The 18,889-nt window shown below is 39.7% G+C and overlaps 1 protein-coding gene across 10 annotated transcripts in view; it reads left to right on the top strand.

Annotated features, from left to right (window-relative positions):
- The window catches only part of ACBD5 (acyl-CoA binding domain containing 5), a 94,250-nt gene that overhangs the window by 28,228 nt on the left and 47,133 nt on the right, over positions 1-18,889 (top strand). For 9 of the 10 annotated variants that reach the window (XM_059404131.1, XM_059404130.1, XM_059404126.1 and 6 more), the window contains 4 exons: positions 281-542; positions 4,570-4,769; positions 8,663-8,707; positions 9,038-9,147. In XM_059404131.1, coding sequence (XP_059260114.1) covers positions 281-542; positions 4,570-4,769; positions 8,663-8,707; positions 9,038-9,147 — 617 coding nt within the window. Of the gene's footprint in view, positions 1-280; positions 543-4,569; positions 4,770-8,662; positions 8,708-9,037; positions 9,148-15,207; positions 17,157-18,889 lie in introns of those variants that run through there. The other variant, XM_059404129.1, reaches the window with a different exon arrangement.

Below are 18,889 nucleotides of genomic sequence, written 5' to 3'. Positions count from 1 at the left end.
TTAAATATTTTATTTATTTACTTGAGAGAGAGACAGTGAGAGAGAGCATGAACGAGGAGAAGGTCAGAGAGAGAAGCAGACTCCCCATGGAGCTGGGAGTCCGATGCGGGACTCGATCCCGGGACTCCAGGATCATGACCTGAGCCGAAGGCAGTCGTCCAACCAACTGAGCCACCCAGGCGTCCCAACATGAAAAAAGTTTTATAAGAACAGTAATTCTTCTATTATCATAGAAACTTATGTTTATAGCTTTTAACTAAGTGTTGTTTTAAATCTGTAGTCTTTAGACAGCTTTACGTCAAACAATGGACCACTTCGATATTACTTGGGTGGTGATCCCAATCAGCCCTTGGAAAATTCTGCTTTTCCTGAAGAAGGATCTCCTGGAAATGGCAACATTGGGGATATGCAGGTGGTAGCAGTTGAAGGAAAAGGTGAAGTAAAGCGTGGAGGAGAAGATGGCCGAAGTAACAGTGGAGCACCACACCGAGAGAGACGGGGTGGAGAAAACGAGGAATTCTCTAATGTCCGAAGAGGGAGAGGTGTGTATTGTTTTCTCTTCTCACTGAGTCTCTTTATAAACTATAGTAAAACGGGAAAAAACGGGAAAGTTTCAGGTAGGAGAGACATTAAAACTATCCATTTACAAAGGGAATGTTATAAATTATCCTTACATAACATCTGACCAATTTTTCTTAACTCCTAGTTCTCTCTTTTGACTTTACGAGGCATAATATTTTGTCTCTGAAGGTATGAGTTGAGGGGCAGGGAATATTCCTATTGCTACATGTTTTACACAGTTTTTTGAGGTAGCCATCTTTATGTTCTGTCACTCCCTCTTCCCCCCAAAAATCACTAATTGGTTCCTCCAGTTGCATTTCTGCTTTTATTTGCTACTGTAGGTAAAAATGTGAATTCTGTCTTTTCCTCATTTCCCTACTTAAATCAAACTATAGCATTTAAAGCTAACAAATCAAGTAGTAAAAATAAAAGAACATTTTAACAATACGAAGGTAAACATTAAGAATAATGGGATCAGGTAATAGAATAGAGTTGAATGGGGAAGAAAAGTAAGTATATATTAATTTAGAATTGTTCATAGTTAGGAATGAATAGGTACTGTCACAAAAGAGAATTAATAGAAAGACAAATACCATATGATCTCATTTGTAGAGTCTTAAAAAAAAGACCAAGCTAAAAAAAAAAAAGAAGACAAGACTTATAGAGGATAGATAGATTGATGATTGCCAGAGGCAGAGGTGGGGTGGGGGGATGTGAAATGCATCAAGGATCAAAAGGTAGGTTGCCTAGGTGGCTCAGCTGGTTAAGTAACTGCCTTCGGCTCAGTCATGATCCTGGAGTCCCGGTAGGTATCGAGTCCTGCATCCGGCTCCCAGCTCCATGGGAGTTCGCTTCTCCCTCTGACCTTCTACCTCCTCATGCTCTCTCTCACTCTCTCTCTCTCAAATAAGTAAGGAAAATCTTTAAAAAAAAAAAAAAAAAGGTAAAAACTTGCAGTTATAAAAGAAATAAGTCATAGAGATATAATGTACAGCATGGTGACTGTAATTAATCATACTGTATTGCATATTTGAAATTTGCTAAGATAGTAAATCTTGAAAGTTATCATCACAAGAAAAAAAATCTGTTACTGTATGATGACAGATGTTAACTGGATTTATTGTGATTATTTTGTAATATATACAAATATTGAATCATTATGTTGTACACTTAAAAAAAGGAGAATCTGTATATAATTTTATGAGGTCATAAAATGTTGAAGGATTATCTGTGCATCTGGTTGAAAAAAATCTATATAAAACAAATGAAGACATGGGGGAAAAAAGAGAGAATTAATGGTATTAAGGAAATTATCATTTAGGACACCTGGGTGGCTCAGTTGGTTAAGTGTCTACCTTTGGCTCAGGTCAGGATCCTGGGGCCCTGGGATGGAGTCCATGCTCAGTGGGGAGTCTGCTTCTCCCTCAAGCTTTGGCCCTCCCATCTGCCCCCCTCCCCCCTGCACCCCTCTCCCCTGCTCTTACACTTTCGTGCACACACTCTCTCAAATAAGTAAATAAAGTATTTAAAAAAAAAAAAAGAAAATTATTGTTTAAACAATAGCCATTTACACATGCGCCAAATTGTACATATTTAACAAAGAAGAGAAAGATCACAACATATTTTTAGAGCCTTGGATTCAAGTGCCTTCCCTTAAGCAATTTACCAAAATTGTATGTGTGAAGGGCTTCCTATTTATAACCTGACTTCACCCAACCTATAAAACAGCACAACTCCAGGCAAATCACAGGGGTCCATAAAGTGCCAGACCCTGAAGTTAAACTTCATGAGCTTCGCAGTAAATCTGCCTCAGTATTGAAGAAATATTATTGAGCTGTTCTTTGTCAGGCTCTGTTCTGGGTTCCTGGGGATGCTGAAGAGAATGAGACTGTCTCTCCTTCCACAGAGCTCCTATTCTAGTAAAGGGGAGCTGACAGTGAATAAGTAAATAATTCAGATTGGTTGCAAATGATGAAAAGTGCTGCGAAAGAAAAAAAATGAGTAACTGGGTCAAATGGCTGGAGGTGGAGATTACTGTAACTTGGGAATGGTCTGATTGATCCTGTCTTTGTGAGGGCTGGTTTGAAAGCTAATATAGTAAAGTGAGCAGAGACGGGAGTAATTCTCTAGGGTCTTGCATAGCCACCGACAGGCCCTCACAGAATATCTTAATCTCTTAAGGATGTAGGAAAAAAACTAAGCCTCTGATCAGATTTCCCACTTTTTTCCCCCTTATAAATTCCATTCCCTTTCTTGAAGAACCACTTCAAAACTTACTTCCTTTCAACACAAGAGTAGAAGTCTTCTTGAAATGGCATCAAGCACCTCAGTGTTCTCTTGGGGTTTAACCTGGCAAACAGCCCCAATTCTGTTTCTCTAACAAGTCCACTTTTACAAAAACACTGCTGGATGCAAGCTTACCTTTGGGAATCCTGCTTCAGGGCAACGAGATAAACAGGTTCCTCTTTATTGTTTAAAACAAAAGGAAACTGGGTGCCTGGGTGGCTCAGTGGGTTAAAGCCTCTGCCTTCAGCTCAGGTCATGATCCCAGAGTCCTGGGATCGAACCCCGTTTTGGGCTCTCTGCTCATTTGGGAGCCTGCTTCCTCCCCTCTTTCTGCCTGCTTGTGATTTCTCTCTCTGTCAAATAAATAAATAAAAAATCGTAAAAACAAACAAACAAATAAACAACAACAAAAAACCTCTACAAAGTTGTCATCCTTTGACCCAGTAATTCTTTTTTGATTCTCTTTTTCCTAAAGAAGTCAGTAGAAATTTGGGTAAGAATTTATATAGAAAGGCATTCATGACAGTGTAATCTATAAGCACAAAAATTGGAATCATCCTAATTATCCAAACTTGGATAATAATTATGTAAATTACTTCATGGTCTTATGGGGAATTAATTTATGTAGCTGTTGTAGTGTTTTTGAAATAAAATTTAATGATGCAGATAAATGTTGATGATTTTTTTTTAAAAGAACCCAAAATCTTGTGTTAGGGGTAATATCATGCCAATTCTATAAATATATGTAGAGGAAAAATAACGGATGGTTAAATAACAAAGTCTTAATAGTAGTGACAAGTAGAATTTATAACAAGAAAAATACATTAAAAAACCTCTTGAGAGATTTACAATGCAATAAAATAAAAAATGACCAAAAAGGAAAATATAGCTATTTAGTGTAGCTTTTAATACTCTAAAAAAGTAGTCTTCAGGGACTCCTGGGTGGCTCAGTCAGTTAAGCGTCTGCCTTCGGCTCAGGTCATGATGCCAGAGTCGTGGTATTGGGCCCCTGTCGGGCTCCTTGCTCAGCAGAGAGCCTGCTTCTCCCTCTCTCTCTCCCTGCTGCTGCCCCACTTGTGCTTGCTCATGGTCTCTCTCTCTCTGACAAACAGATAAATAAAATCTCAAAAAAAAAATGCAGTCTTCAAATTTTTTCCATCTTGTTACCTTATTAGTAAGGAATTTTTGAGAATGCACCCCAAATATGTAAATTATGTGTGAATTATATGCATTTAGTCATGTACTGGTGTACTAAGTACATTATAAAACCTTAGCAAGGAAAACTTCGGGTATATCAATATAAATAGAAGCTTATGTATCTACTATTTTGCTCCCGGTATTTTGTGTACGTCCTGATTGCTTGTACTCCGCTTTGGAGATTTAGACCTCAAAGAAATAACAGAGGAAAATGAGTAAAGTGCACTGCTGCTTCTTTTATAAGAATTATTTAAGGCTACCTTGAGGCTCCTGGGTGGCTCAGCTGGTTGGGCATCTGCCTTCGGCTTGCGTCATGATCCCGAGATGGATCCTGAGATGGTCCTGAGATAGAGACCGCAGCGGGCTCCCTGTTCACGGGGAACCTGCTTCTCCCTCTCCTTCCTGCTCGTGCTCGCTCTCTCTCCAATAGATAAATAAAATCTCTATCTCAAATAGATATCTTTAAAAAATCTTAAAGAAATCTTAAAAAAAATAAAACTACCTTATTTTGCTCTCTTAAAATAGGGCATAGAATGCCACACATGAGCGAAGGATCCAAGGGTCGGCAAGTAGGAAGCGGAGGTGATGGGGAACGCTGGGGCTCCGACAGAGGGTCAAGAGGCAGCCTCAATGAACAGATAGCTCTTGTCCTCATGCGCTTGCAGGAGGACATGCAGAACGTCCTTCAGAGACTTCATAAACTGGAAACGCTAACGGCTTCACAGGTGAGCTTTCAAATTTGTCTTCTTTTACTGCTGATCCTGTAAAATACCATGTAAGTGTAACCTGTGTTGATCAGATTTACACAAATCAATGTAATGTAATGATTAAAAATAAAAAGGCCCTAGGGGCGCTTGGCTGGCTCAGTCGGTAGAGGATGCAATGCTTGATGTCTGGGTTATAAGTTCAAGTCCCAGGTAGGGTAGAGAGATTACTTCAAAAAAATAAAGTAATTAAAAAAATTAAATAAAAAGGATCTACCTTTGAAAATATTGTTTACTTAAGTAAGAGCCTGACCCGGGGTGCCCATGTGACTCCTGATCTCAGGGTTGTTAATTTGATCCCTATGTTGGGTGTAGAGATTAGTTTAAAAAAAAAAGTCTTGAAAAAAATAAGACGGGCCTGGGACGCCTGGGTGGCTCATTCGGTTAAACATCTGCCTTTGGCTCAGGTCGTGATCCCAGAGTCCTGCGATCGAGCCCCACATCAGGCTCCCTTTTCAGCATGGAGTCTGCTCTTTCTCTCCCTCTGTCCCTACCTCTGCTTGTGCTCTTTCTCTCAAATAAATAAATAAAATCTGGGGCGCCTGGGTGGCTCAGTGGATTGAGCCGCTGCCTTCGGCTCAGGTCATGATCTCAGTGTCCTGGGATCGAGCCCCGCATCGGGCTCTTTGCTCAGCGGGAGCCTGCTTCTCTCTTTCTCTCTCTGCCTGACTCTCCACCGACTTGTGATCTCTCTCTCTGTCAAATAAATAAATAAAATCTTTTAAAAAAAAAATAAAAAAAAATAAATAAATAAAATCTTAAAGAAAAAAAAAGGATTTTATTTTCAAGTCATCTGTTCATCCAACTTGGGGCTCGAACCCTCAACCCCAGCATCAAGAGACCAACACTCCAATGACTGAGCCAGCCAGGGACCTCTTATCAGCTCTTTTTCTCTTATTCTTCCGATACTTAATACTCTACTTTGCCTCCAACATAGTTACTGGTAATTTTACACTCGAAAAATTTTCTATTAAGTGGCACTTAGCTTTTGGGTCAGCCTTTTAAAATTTTTTTTTTCCCAGATATTATTTATTCATTTGTCAGAGAGAGAGAGTGAGCAAGCAAAGCAGGGGGAGTGGCAGGCAGAGGAAGAAGCAGCCCCTAGTCTATGACTTTTTTAGAGTATTTTGTAAATGTTTAATGTCTCTAATGGTATTGAAATTCTGCTAAAAATCCTTTGGATTTTTTTTTCTTTAGTTTTCTTTTATATTCTTAGCTTACATAAAGCAATTAAAAAAAAGATGCTCACATGTTAAGGACTTTTCTCCTAAAATTTGCATATTCATTTGGATGAATAAAAGAAATAAATTGATAGAACTAAAAGAAACTTAGTTCAGTACCCCTAGTTCAGCAGACAAAGAAGGTGACATTAGTGGCAGAGCCAGCTCTGTAACTAAACTTTTCAGATTTCTCATACAGTGCACTTTCCATCACAGTAAGCTGTCTGAGGTTCATTCACTCAATAAATATAGTTAGACATATAAATTTTTTATAAAGATTTTATTTATTTGGCAGGGAGATAGCACAAGTAGGCAGAGTGACAAGCAGAGGGAGAGGGAGAAGCAGGGTCTCCGCTGAGCAGGGACCCTGACGTGGGGCTTGATCCCAGGACCCTGGGATCATGACCCCAGCTGGAGGCAGATGCTTCATTGAGTGAGGAACCCAGGCGCCGCATAAATAGTTGTTGAATGGGTACAAGCCAGATACTTTCCTAGGCAGTAGACATGTAAAGGAAAGGGGAGACAGCACTATGTGGCAGAGCTTGGAACAAACTACCTGCATTCAAATCCTGGCTCCACTGTGTGGTCTTCAGTCAGGTTTCTTTACTTCGCTGTGCCTCAGTTTCCTTATCTATAAAATGGAAATACTAGTGATGCCTGCTTCATAATGCCTGTCTCAAAGTTCAGAAGGTGAAGTAAAATGCATAGTACAGTGCCTGGAACACTCCTGTGACATTTACATATTGTCCCATGAGATAATGACTGTGACCGTAATAGCAATTATACCGTAAGCCAGCATGGTTTTTTCTTCCCTCAGGAAGTTCACAGCTTGAGAGAGGTCCTCACTTAAATAATTCTCTGTCTTCATATTTTCTTTGCAATGGTTACAGCTATCTGGGATTTTTCCTTTCAAAAATCTTTAAAAAAAATTCAGTAATTCTTACTTTAATCTAGCAATAGAATGGTGAATAGAACATCTAAATTACGTGAAAGCCAGTGATACTGACAAAGGTTCATTGCTCGACGGAACTTGAATCAGACTCCTGAACGTTCCTTAGGCCCGTGTCTTCTCTTCTTCCATGTACAATCCGGTTTTATCAAGAACCTTGCCCAGTCAGTTTAACCAGCTGGGCTCCTCATCCTCCACCAGCAATCTGGTCATGTCTGAGATCACTCTGGCCCGACTTCAGCAACAATCCTGTTAGGTCGGTTTAGCTAGAATCTACCTTACCCCTGATGTTTCTTATTAGGAATTTTCCATCCACTGATCCCAGCCCTACTCGCTGACATGGAACTCCCCTAGCCCGTGCTGCACTGGGCGTTGAGCCCCTTCTGTCTCCTACCGTAGAAGCCCCCTGTACCCATGAAGAAAGTCCCTTGAAGAAAGTCCTCTGTACTGTGCTTTCACACGTGTCACTGACTTTTTTTTTTTTCAACAACATGTATGGATAAATATCATTAAAGCAAAAAATCACAATGCTTGTTACACAACTAGTCCCAGTGCTACTTAGATGGAAGCAAGGGTCCTTAGGAATCTTCATTTGCCTTTCAGACCTTTTAATACTTTGAAAAAAAATCTGCTAATAGTTAGCATTTAATAGTGCTGGCTCTACCTTAGTATTTGTTAGTAATTGCTGCTTTTTTTTTTTTAAGATTTTTTATTTATTATGTATTTGACAGAGATCACAAGTAGGCAGAGAGGCAGACAGAGAGAGAGGGGGAAGCAGGCTCCCCCGATGAGCAGAGAGCCCGATGCCGGGCTGGATCCTGGGACCCTGGGATCATGACCTGAGCTGAAGGCAGATGCTCAACCAACTGAGCCACCCAGACACCCCTCATACCATTTCTATTAAATTATAATAAATGGAGAAACTAGAGTAATACATTTCTAACAATTAGTGTAAGGAAACTTGTTTTCTGGGTGAGCCAAGTTGGAATATAAGTTTCCTAAATTAATTTGAAAATTTTCTGCTTAGTTTATACATCTAATTAAAAAACCAACAGTTGTTTCTCCCCTCAGAAAATGTAACTATGTGAAGTGAGGAATGTGTTAATTAACTTGATTATAGTAATCATTTCACAATGTATATATGTACCAAATCATCACATATATATGTATTAATTATAGCTTAAATTATATCTTAATAAAGCTGGAGAAAATTTAAAAACAAACCTATAACACTAACAGTTCATTTCTCATATTTATCATACCTCTTGTGGTGTAACTTAACATGAATTTTCAAAACAGATCTTCAGATATGATTTATAAATTTCATAATAAGGCTGTGGTTCTCAGATGTGTTTGTAAATTGGTAATTTTTTTGAAATTAAAGAATAAGAAAAATTGACTAGGTAATTTAATAACAATATAAAAGAAGTAATGGTTTAGATAAGTTTGAGGTTTTATTTTGATAATTTTATATAATTTGAACTATTAATATAAAATGTCAAAGGTGTTAATTTGGCTAGCAATTTAGGGACCTTGTTATTTTGCCAGTATGGGTTTCAGGACAACAAAGCATGGTTCACAGAATGAACTAATATTTTAGCCTTTAAAAAAAAATTGGAAATAGAAAAATTAATATTTTTTTCTCATTATTGTCAAAGCTGAATCACTTTCATTTGTATTTATAGGCAAAATCATCAACATTACAGAGCAGTAATCAGCCTCCCTCACAGGTAAGAAAGTCTTTTCTTAAATCTAAGTCCCAAGGTTTCAAATAACTTAAAATGAATTTAGATTATATGAGGTTCTTAAAGTATTCCAAATGAAATCTACCCTGAAGAGCTTTGAAGTGAAACTATATTTGCTGTGTGTTTAAGTCTAAAGTATTCCTGAAAGTCTGCTTACTGAATTATGCTCTAAGATACAGAATATCTCCCTTCTGTTTAGCAGGACTGAGGTTTGTTATTAAGTTTTATATTTTTAAAACTAGGAAATATCTATGTTTTTATGTTTATACATGCAATGTGTAATAGACTTGTGACTAGCTTATTTTATTTCCTCAGAGACCATCTTGGTGGCCCTTTGAGATGTCTCCTGGTGCATTAACTTTTGCTATCATATGGCCTTTTATTGCCCAGTGGTTGGTGCATTTATATTATCAAAGAAGGAGAAGGTAATTTAGTTTTATAATTGACAATAGTGTGCAGAGTCTTAAAGTGTATAGCAGACAGAGCTTTTAATAGCAGTGAAGAGGATAGCTCCATATGGATGTTGTCATACTGAACATTCTGTACCAATCCTGAGACCCAAACTATCTTGGAAATGATATCTAGTGGATTTCTAGGTATCTGTTAGGCTTAAAAAAAAAGAAAGTCTGATGCTTATTTTGGCCCTTTGCTAACTTTAAAGGATTATAGACAATGGGTAGGGAGACGAATAATGCCTGGATGCATTATTTCATTTCATTTCAGAGAATTTTTAGCCTGATGGTTGACTATCTAGAAATAGACTTTTCTTTCCTTTCTTTCTTTCTTTCTTTCTTTCTTTATTTACTTGACAGGCAGAGATCACGAGTAGGCAGAGAGGCAGGCAGAGAGAGAGAGGTGGAAGCAGGCTTCCGCTGAACAGAGAGCCCGATTCGGGGCTCGATCCCAAGACCCTGGGATCATGACCCGAGCCAAAGGCAGAGGCTTTAACTCACTGAGCCAGCCAGGCACCCCTAGAAATAGAGATTTTTCTAACTTGAAGGCCAAAATTCCAGTTTGGGATGCCAGGAGATGCCTCAAATAGATCTGAGAACATACTGGGACCCTTGAAAGAACTCTTGAGATTGCCTAGGTTAGGAATAACCTGAGGCTCAGTCTCTTGGGTTCAAGAAAATCCTTAAAGCATTTTTTTGAAGACACTATGTAAACTGAATTACTTCACATGGGTGGGCATATTGATCACCGTACTGCTTAACCCACTCCTGGCCTTACTTCCTTTTTGGTGATTTCATCACTATTTCCCATTAAGTAACAACAGACAGGGGAGAAGAAATGGGATATTTGATCATTTTCAGTGCTCTCTAATATATGTGCAGTCAAAACCCATTTTTAAAAATCTCTAAGTTTAAATAATTATGGGGAATGTGGTTCTTCTACCAAAGAACCCAGCTCCCTAGTTAACTATTAACTGTACTCCCTACCAAAAGCCAAAAGGAGACATCTGCCCTTTTCTTCTCTGAAAGGGATAAGCAGCACACTAGTTAGTGCTAATTAGTTAAGTGCTCCTGTGATAATACCTGATGGCAGAGAAACCAAAATGCATCGGGGTTTGGGTGAATCCTTTCAGTCTTCCTGCTTTCTGCTTACGTTAAGACAGTTTGACTTATGTTCGTAAGAGAACTAAAGTTCCGTGGTACATTCACGTTCTTGGAATACACACGCCCACTTGAAAAAACTTGAGTAGGAGTTCAGAAACAAAAACTGCTCTCACAGTGTTATTTACCTCTTTTCTAAGTCATTTGTATAGCTGTCATTTAAGCTGTGTGGAAGGTGAGTGTCAGGGTTCGATAAACCTTAGTCTAAGTCCTTTCTTTTCTTCTTTTCACACATTTTACATCTCCCATGATGGTTGGGTTTAGTGATACACTGTGTTTTTTTGTTTTGTTTTAAGATTTTATTTAGGAACACAGAGAGCATGGGGGTGGTACAGGCAGAGGGAAAGGGAGAAGCAGGCTCTCCACTGAGCAGGGAGCCCGACATGGGCTTGATACCAGAACCCTGAGATCATGACCTAAGCTGAAGGCAGATGCTTAACCAACTGAGCCACCCAGGTGCCCCTCACACAGTGTTTTAAATTTTAATTTCCCTGATAAATAAAGGGAAAAAGAAGCCAGTCTCTTTTCACTATGTAGTAAGAGTGCTAGACTCAAGCAGCACGACACAGTGGCACTAAAGTTAGGTGTTGACATATTTTGCAATGTATTTCAAAGTGCCTTTTCATGTTTCCTTTGTTGAAAGTTGAGGATTGGAGACTAGAGGAATTTGGCACAAGACAAAAACCCTGAAGCTTACTTGGGTTAATAATTTGTGTTAGGCTAAAGTTTGTAATAGCTTGTCACTTTATTAAAGACAGAAAAAACAAGGACTGCTTCAGCAGTCACCAAAAACTATGGTTTTTCTGTAAGCATTCTTTTAAGATCCTCCTTACTGATAGACATTTATACCATTTCTCCTAAGTATCCCTTTCAGTTGCTTCCAGATGTCTCTGAATGGAGAAACTCTCCCTATTAATATTCTACTTTGTTTTCGTTGAATCTTCATTAAGTTTTCAATGTGTTAAGTGTTTATTTTATTTTATTTTTTTTTAAAGATTTATTTATTTATTTGACAGAGATTACAAGTAGGCAGAGAGGCAGGCAGAGAGAGAGAGAGGAGGAAGCAGGCTCCCTGCTGAGCAGAGAGCCCGATGCGGGACTCGATCCCAGGACCCTGAGATCATGACCTGAGCCGAAGGCAGCGGCTTAACCCACTGAGCCACCCAGGCGCCCCTCAATGTGTTAAGTGTTTAGTCTTTCCAAATTACCAATTATTTACCACTGTGCAACTGCATTTTGATGATAGTTGTTTTTTTTTTTTTAAATATTTGTTTATTTGAGAGAGAGAGCACGCAGAGGGGAGGGGCAGAGGGAGAAAGAGAGAATCTCAAGCAGACTCCCCACGGAGTCTGATACTGGCCAGTTGAGCTCAGACCCTGAGATCATGACCTGAGCCAAAATCAAGTCTCTGATGCTCAACTCACTGAGCCACCCAGGTGTTCCCGATGAGATAGTTTTTTACCTATTTGTTTATATACGTAACAAATTAACTGGGGTTGAAGGTAGAGTCATTGATATGCAAATATGTTTCAGCCTTGAGGGGACTTAGACATCTTTTCATCTGAAAGTGTGTAGCAATTTTTTAATCTGACAGTTACAGGAATGAAAAATAGAAAACAGTGTGTATGGTTTGGAGGAGATGGGTTCTGTGTTAGAGATGAGGAGAAAGATCCAGAAATCCAGTTAGAGTGGCAAAGGTGTGGAAAGGAGTGGGTGTGCCTTATTCATAATAGGGACCGTCCTGTGCCTCGACCTCTCAGTGTCTGGCATGTAGTGGGTTCTCAGTAAATGTGTGCAGAGTGCTTGGCTGAATGCCCACTATTTGTAGGAGTTCACATTGAAGTACTGTATGATATAGAAAGCTTTGTTTTATTTAATTATTTATTTATTTTAAAAAATTTCCCCCCATTTTATTTAATAAATAGGCATCTGGGTACAGGTACCCTGAGAATGTTCCATATATATTTAAAATAAGCAGCTGTCTATTTGTGGTAAACTTTTTGAAAAGATTTTTTTTTAAATATATTTTATTTATTTATTTGACAGAGAGATAGATTATAAGTAGGCAGAGAGGCAGGCAGAGAGGCAGGGGGTGGGGAAGCAGGCTCCCCGCTGAGCAGAGAGCCCGATGCAGGACTCGATCCTAGGACCCCGAGATCATGACCCCAGCTGAAGGCAGAGGCCTAGCCCACTGAACCATCCAGGCGCCCTGAAAAGATGTTTTCTTAAATATCAAAAGTAGTGCGTGAGGTCCACTGCTTGATTTTCTTTTCTCCCCAGTATAGACAAATCTAAATTCAAAGTAAATTGCTCACAGGGTGCCTGGGTGGCTCAGTCTGTTAAGCGTCTGCCTTTGGCTCAGGTCATCAAAGAGGGTCCTGGAATCGAGTTCTGCCTCGGGCTCCCTGCTCAGCGGGGAGTCTGGTCTCCCTCTCCCTCTGCCTGCCGTCCCCCTGCTTATGCACCCTCTTTCTCAAATAAATAAAATCTTAAAAAAAAAAAAAAGTATATTGCTTGCATTATCACTCTGCAGTGGATCAAGAAAAAAAAAAAAACCCCAAAACCAGAAAAGACATTTTTTCTGAATGTGGCATGAACAGTAGCACCTGCAGACTTGTTCAGAAGTTGGCCCTGCGGAGCCTCCTGTGTTTCTGCCTCTTCCCAGGTCCCCAGCCTGACCATTCTAGTAAAATTATCCTAAGTAAAATACTAAAAGCCACCCTATTAAGTCCAAAAGACTACTCTTGAGCTATTACTTTGAAGGGAAGGATGTTTGTAACCACTTTTCTTTTTCATTCTGCCCAGGTCCGTAAATACACATGTAAAGTCTTTGGAGCACTGAGCTTTCAGTAGAGAGGTTCTAGAAACAGAGTAGGTGTAGGGAGGATCTCTGCATGAACACTCTTCAGGTGGAGCTCAGGGAGGTGGTCCTGCCTGGAAAAGTCAGGCTTCTGCTTCTTAGGAGGGGAGAAGACCTCATCAGTACCGCTAAGCAGATCCTTGAGCGGGCCGGGCGAAAGGCATGATGTTTCCTTCTACCCTTAATCAGGTGTTTTCTGTAACTTTTCTTCTCTTATCACACATATCCTACATTTTGCAATTTCATTTAAAAAGAAAGAAGGACACAAAGATCTCAGGAAGAGCCTTGAAAAACATTCGAAAGTTCCGAAAATACGGATGGCGATTTGTGTCTATTTCCTTATTACAGGAGAAGATTGAGGGTTCAGAGAGTTGTGTGCTTTTTTGTAAATCTGCAGAGGATTTTGCTTAGTAATCTACATCACATGGGTTCTTAGTAAGTGTTGCTAACTGTTCACCTTCCTGCTAAGGTTTCGCTAAAGCCTCCCTCAGGCTCTTAGTCTTTGGAACCAATCCGCAATTCTGGGGGTGCCTGGGTGGCTCAGTCAGTTAAGCATCTGCCTTCAGCTCGGGTCATGATCTCGGGGTCCTGGGATCCAGTCGCAGCCCCATTTGGGCTCTTTGCTCAGCGGGGAGTCTGCTTTTCCCTCTCCCTTTGTGCCTCGCCCCAGTTCAGGCATGCACATGCTCTCTCTCTCTCTCTCTCAGATAAAGAAATAAAATCTTCAAGGAAAAAAAAAAAGGGCCACGCACAATTCTGTTCTAGCTCCAGGGGCCTTTTTTTCCCTTTCGTGCCTTGAGGGCTCTCCTTATGTTATGTGAAAATTGATCTGATTATTTAAAATATCATGCCCGCCAAGGAAGTATACCTAAGAGACTTTCTACAGAAGATAAGGGATGATGGTATTATCTAAAATATTACTCCCGCCAAGGAGTTGCATAAGAGCATTTCTCCCAAGGTGAGGAATGAATGTGTGCTGAGAACGTTTCAGCCATTTTGGCATCTTGAGTTCTGAGGAGGGAAGAGAGATTTTATAGCTGTGGGACCTTTCTCAGACTTCCGATCATACGTGAATTGTTTCGACTCGTGCTAATAAGCCTACCCTTCTCCAGTCACTCATTCACTCTGCTATCAATAAAACTGTCATACTTTGCCTTCCAAATTGTTAGTTTTTATGTCTCCTCCCGACCCCCAAGCTAACCTGAGAGCTCTCTTGAAAGTTGAGAGCCTGACTGACTCATTTATGTTTGAATCCCTAGTGCTTGGCACAGTGCCTGGAAAGTAACAGACACAAAATATATGTTGATTTTTTAAAAAGATTTTTATTTATTCATTTGACAGCGAGAGATCACAAGTAGGCAGAGAGGCAGGCAGAGAGAGAGGGGGAAGCAGGCTCCCTGCTGAGCAGAGAGCCTGATGCGGGAATTGATCCCAGGACCCCGAGATCATGACCTGAGCCGAAGGCAGCGGCCCAACCCACTGAGCCACCCAGGTGCCCCTATGTTGATTTTTTAAAAAAAAGATTTTTATTTACTTATTTGACAGAGAGAGAGAGTGCATCAGTAGGGGGAGCGGCAGTAAGAGTGAGAGGGAGAGACAGGCTCCCCGCTGGGCAGAGCACCCTATCCGGGACTTGATTGTAGGACCCTGGGATCATGACCTGAGCTGAGGGCAGACGCTTAACTAGTTGAGCCCCCTACGCGCCCCAGTATGTGTCGATTAAATGAATAGTCTAGGTTATACATCTATCAGGCTTTTGTAATCTTATTCAGCTTTTTTGTTTCACAGCGTTTTCAAGTTATAAAATAATTCCCAGAACTCTGAATTGCATTAAGCAAACTTAGAAAAGGATGAGAAGTAATTTCTTAAAGACTGTTGGTAATTTTATGGTTTGCTACTGAATGTGAATATTATTATATGTGATTGTTCAGAGAATTCTCTGGCATGGATGTGTTTTGTATTCAGGTTGCATTTATATTTATAGGAAATTGGTTTTTACTTTCTTTTAAAAGAAAACTGAACTGAAGGAAATGGTATTTTACCCAAGAAGACTACTGGGCCTGAATGACCTCAGAATGAAATGGAATGTGGAGCTCACGAGAAATCTCAGTTTGTGATGATTACACTTCATTTTGTCGTCCAATAGTTTGGTTTGTGTACATATATACATATATATATTTTGCACTACACAAATGATAACATTTTAAGGACTAATATTGCTGATACTTGAATAATTAATCTCAACTAGGTTATAAGTAGCATACATAGATTTGCCCTACCCTTGAACTTGAAGGACATTAAATTATTAATTATTGTTTGGTAACATGTTTACCTGATTATCTCCCATAGAGAACTATAAGCTGCTTTTCCAAGGTACAGTTGTGATAATGAGATGAGATTTATAACTGGATATTTTTAATTTTCTAAATTAACTATGAGGAAGAATGCAAACCAGGCGTGAATTTCAAATGAGATTAAATCAACTTTCTATCTTAGTCACTGAATTGCCATGCCAAGGAGTAGAAAACTGCTGGAAGAATGTTCTCCACATCCAGTCTGTGGGCTGCCCCTCATCTCTCCTGGCATTCATAGTGCTGACTTAGTGTTCAGGCATCGTTATTATAGAGTAGAGCCCTACGTACGAGGCTTACTTTTTACACATGAACACAAACTAGACATTACTCGCTGACAGGGATGATGAAGAATTGGCTTCAAGTAGGTCTGAAAGTATACTCTGAGCCTGTAGATCATTGATAAGATTTTATTCTATCATATACATTTATTCCTTTGTAATTGCTTTTCTTTAACTGAGGATATCTTGTTTCTGCTTCATAGGGTGCTTTGAAATATAAAATGAAAACTTATTTATACTGTTTTTACAAAGGTCAAAAAGGAAACACATGAAAATCACTTTTCTGCAACTGGCAAACTACACAGACGGGACTCTTAACCTCCTAGTGCCTCCGTTTTTCCTTCGGGGTATAATATTTGAGATACACCTATTTCACAGGGGTGATGGAAGGATTTGCAAGTTGACAGGCTCTGTGCTTCCATATGAGTAAGGCACACCCAACTAATGTAAACCTAAATGTCCCCCCCACCCCATTTAGACTAAAAAGACTGTACTTTAGATCCGTGAAGGCTTTGTTTGGGATCACTCCTCCTGTAAACCTTCCAAAACTCCACTCATTTAGATGTACCTTGTACCATAAAGATGTCTCTCATTCGAAGGCATAGTAGCAAATAATTTTTAAGCATTCTCGGTATGTATGATGTTGGGTTAAGCATTGTGTGTTCAGAGTGTTTTCAATAAGAAAGTAATCCATCCCTAGGATAGAGGGTGGTTCTGTGTTTGCTTGAAGAAAAAAGTATAAGAATACAATTTGCTTTCCCCAGACTCTTTTTCCTTATTTTTTTTCATGTAACTTGGTATTTTTAATTTTTCAGTCACATCTTGATTAAAATGCATCTATCTAAAGGGATTACTAATATTTGCTTTTTAAAAACTGTTCTCTAGTTATTTAGGGGAAAAAAATGAAGCAAGTAACTGAGTTATATGTAAAAATAAGATTTAGACCTGTGGATCAGGGATTATTTTAAAAAATTAGATTATCAATTTGGTATCAAAATGGTGGCTTTTCTCATTAGTAAATAAATTAACTAAATGTAAATTAAGAATGTAAGCAGTTGTAATTTATTACAGGCAGTGGGAGGTGACTAACTTCTAGGGATAACCATTTGTATCCTATTCCAAAGTCTTATTTTATAGTTTGAACAGCACTTTGCACACAGTTCTTATATATATAAGTAAAGATGTAATTATAGGATATAGCGTTACTGCTTTGTTTAACAAGAACCTCATTTAAAATTTTAAATTGACAGCTGGTATTTTTTTAATGATCTACTTCTTTTCTGTTTCTTTATTGTAAAACTATGTTAAAAATAAAAGGTTAATGAGAAATGTCATGGTTTTTATCGCTTGTTACTGGGAATTCATAGAAAGTAATCATGCCCTTTCAGAATAGAGCCACGCGGGGGTATAGCTCAGTGGTAGAGCATTTGACTGCAGAATAGAGCCACGCTATTAGATACAATTTTATAAAAGTCCAAAAGTGGGATAAAGCAGAACTCCTTTAGTCATGTGGTTGAGAGTGTTATTGATCCAGTCAAAACCTTAGTTTCCGTTCTTTGACCAAATGGATGGCTTCCACCAGCCACTCAGTGCACCTGTACTCAGCCGAGGTATCTTAAATATAAACAGTTGGTCCTGGGTAGAATATTTTGAGAAGATTTGTGTTTTTTTGGTGTGTTCTTTTTTCTTTAAAGATTTTATTTATTCTTTTGAGAGAAAGAGCACAAATGGGGAGTTGGGGGAGAAAGAGGATGGAGAGCAGGAGCCCCAGTGTGGGGCTAGTCCCAGGACCCTGGAATCCCAACCCAAGATGGAGGCAGATGCCTCACCAGCTGAGCCACCCAGACACCCCTGTGTTTGTTTTTTATAGAATTCTTTTTTTTTTTTAAAGATTTTATTTATTTATTTGACAGAGAGAGATCACAAGTAGGCAGAGAGAGAGAGAGGAGGAAGCAGGCTCCCCCTGAGCAGAGAGCCCGATGCGGGACCCGATCCCAGGACCCTGAGATCATGACTTGAGCCGAAGGCAGCGGCTCAACCCACTGAGCCACCCAGGTGCCCCCCTGTGTTTGTTTTTTAAAGATTTTATTCATTTATTTGATAGAGTGAGAGAGAGAGAGCATCAGCAGGGGGAAGGGGAGAAGCAGATTCTTGGGGGTTGATACCAGGGTCCTGGGATCATGAACTGAGCCAAATGCATACGCTTAAACCACTGAGCCACTCAGGTACCCCAGGATTTGTGTTTTTAATACAAATACATAACTTACAACTTCTACAGATGGTGGTAAAAGTGATGTTAGCTATTTGTATCATTTAAGATCCCAGCGTTCTGCAGCACGTCCTAAAAACTGCAGTGACTCTGGATTTTTTTCTCATATATAAGAAGTACACAGGGCACCTGGGTGGCTCAGTTGGTTAAGCATTTGACTTGGGGTCACGTCAGGGTCCCTGCTCAAGGGAAACTCTGGGCTTCTCCCTCTCCATCGGCCCCTCCCTCCACTCATGTGCTCGAGTTCTCCCACCTCCTCTCTCTCAAATAAATAAATAAATAAATAATCTTAAAAGAAAAAGAAAAAAGTCCAGAGGTAAGACAGGTCGCTTCCACAGTTCAATTAGGGACACAGCTTCCTTCCATTGTCCTGTTCTGCCCTCTTCTTCATGTGGCTCGTGTCATTCTGCTTCACAGATGGCTGCTGCCTGTTAGGTCTGATGTCTGTTGTACAGGCAAAGGAAGATCTTTACCTGATCAGGAACCAGTAACTTCTTGGAACTCACACAGAACACTCTGTCTCCCTATCATTGGCTAGAGCTGGTTTCCTATAGTTACACCCGCTTCTCCCCATGCCTGCCAATCCCCCTGCTTGTTCTCTCTCTGTCTGACAAATAAATAAAATCTTAAAAAGAAAAGAAAAGAAACTGCCAAAATGTCTTCTGGAATGGCTGTACTATTTTGTATTCCCACCAGTAAGGAAAAGAGTTCTTGTTTCATGTCCTTACCAGCATTTGGTGGTGTCAGTGTTTTGGACTTAAGCTGTTCTTAAGTGTTTGGATTTAAGCTGATG

The sequence above is a fragment of the Mustela nigripes genome, chromosome 6 (genome assembly GCF_022355385.1).
Source record: "Mustela nigripes isolate SB6536 chromosome 6, MUSNIG.SB6536, whole genome shotgun sequence".
NCBI classification, from domain to species: domain Eukaryota; kingdom Metazoa; phylum Chordata; class Mammalia; order Carnivora; family Mustelidae; genus Mustela; species Mustela nigripes.
This window is presented reverse-complemented; position numbering and strand designations above follow the sequence as displayed.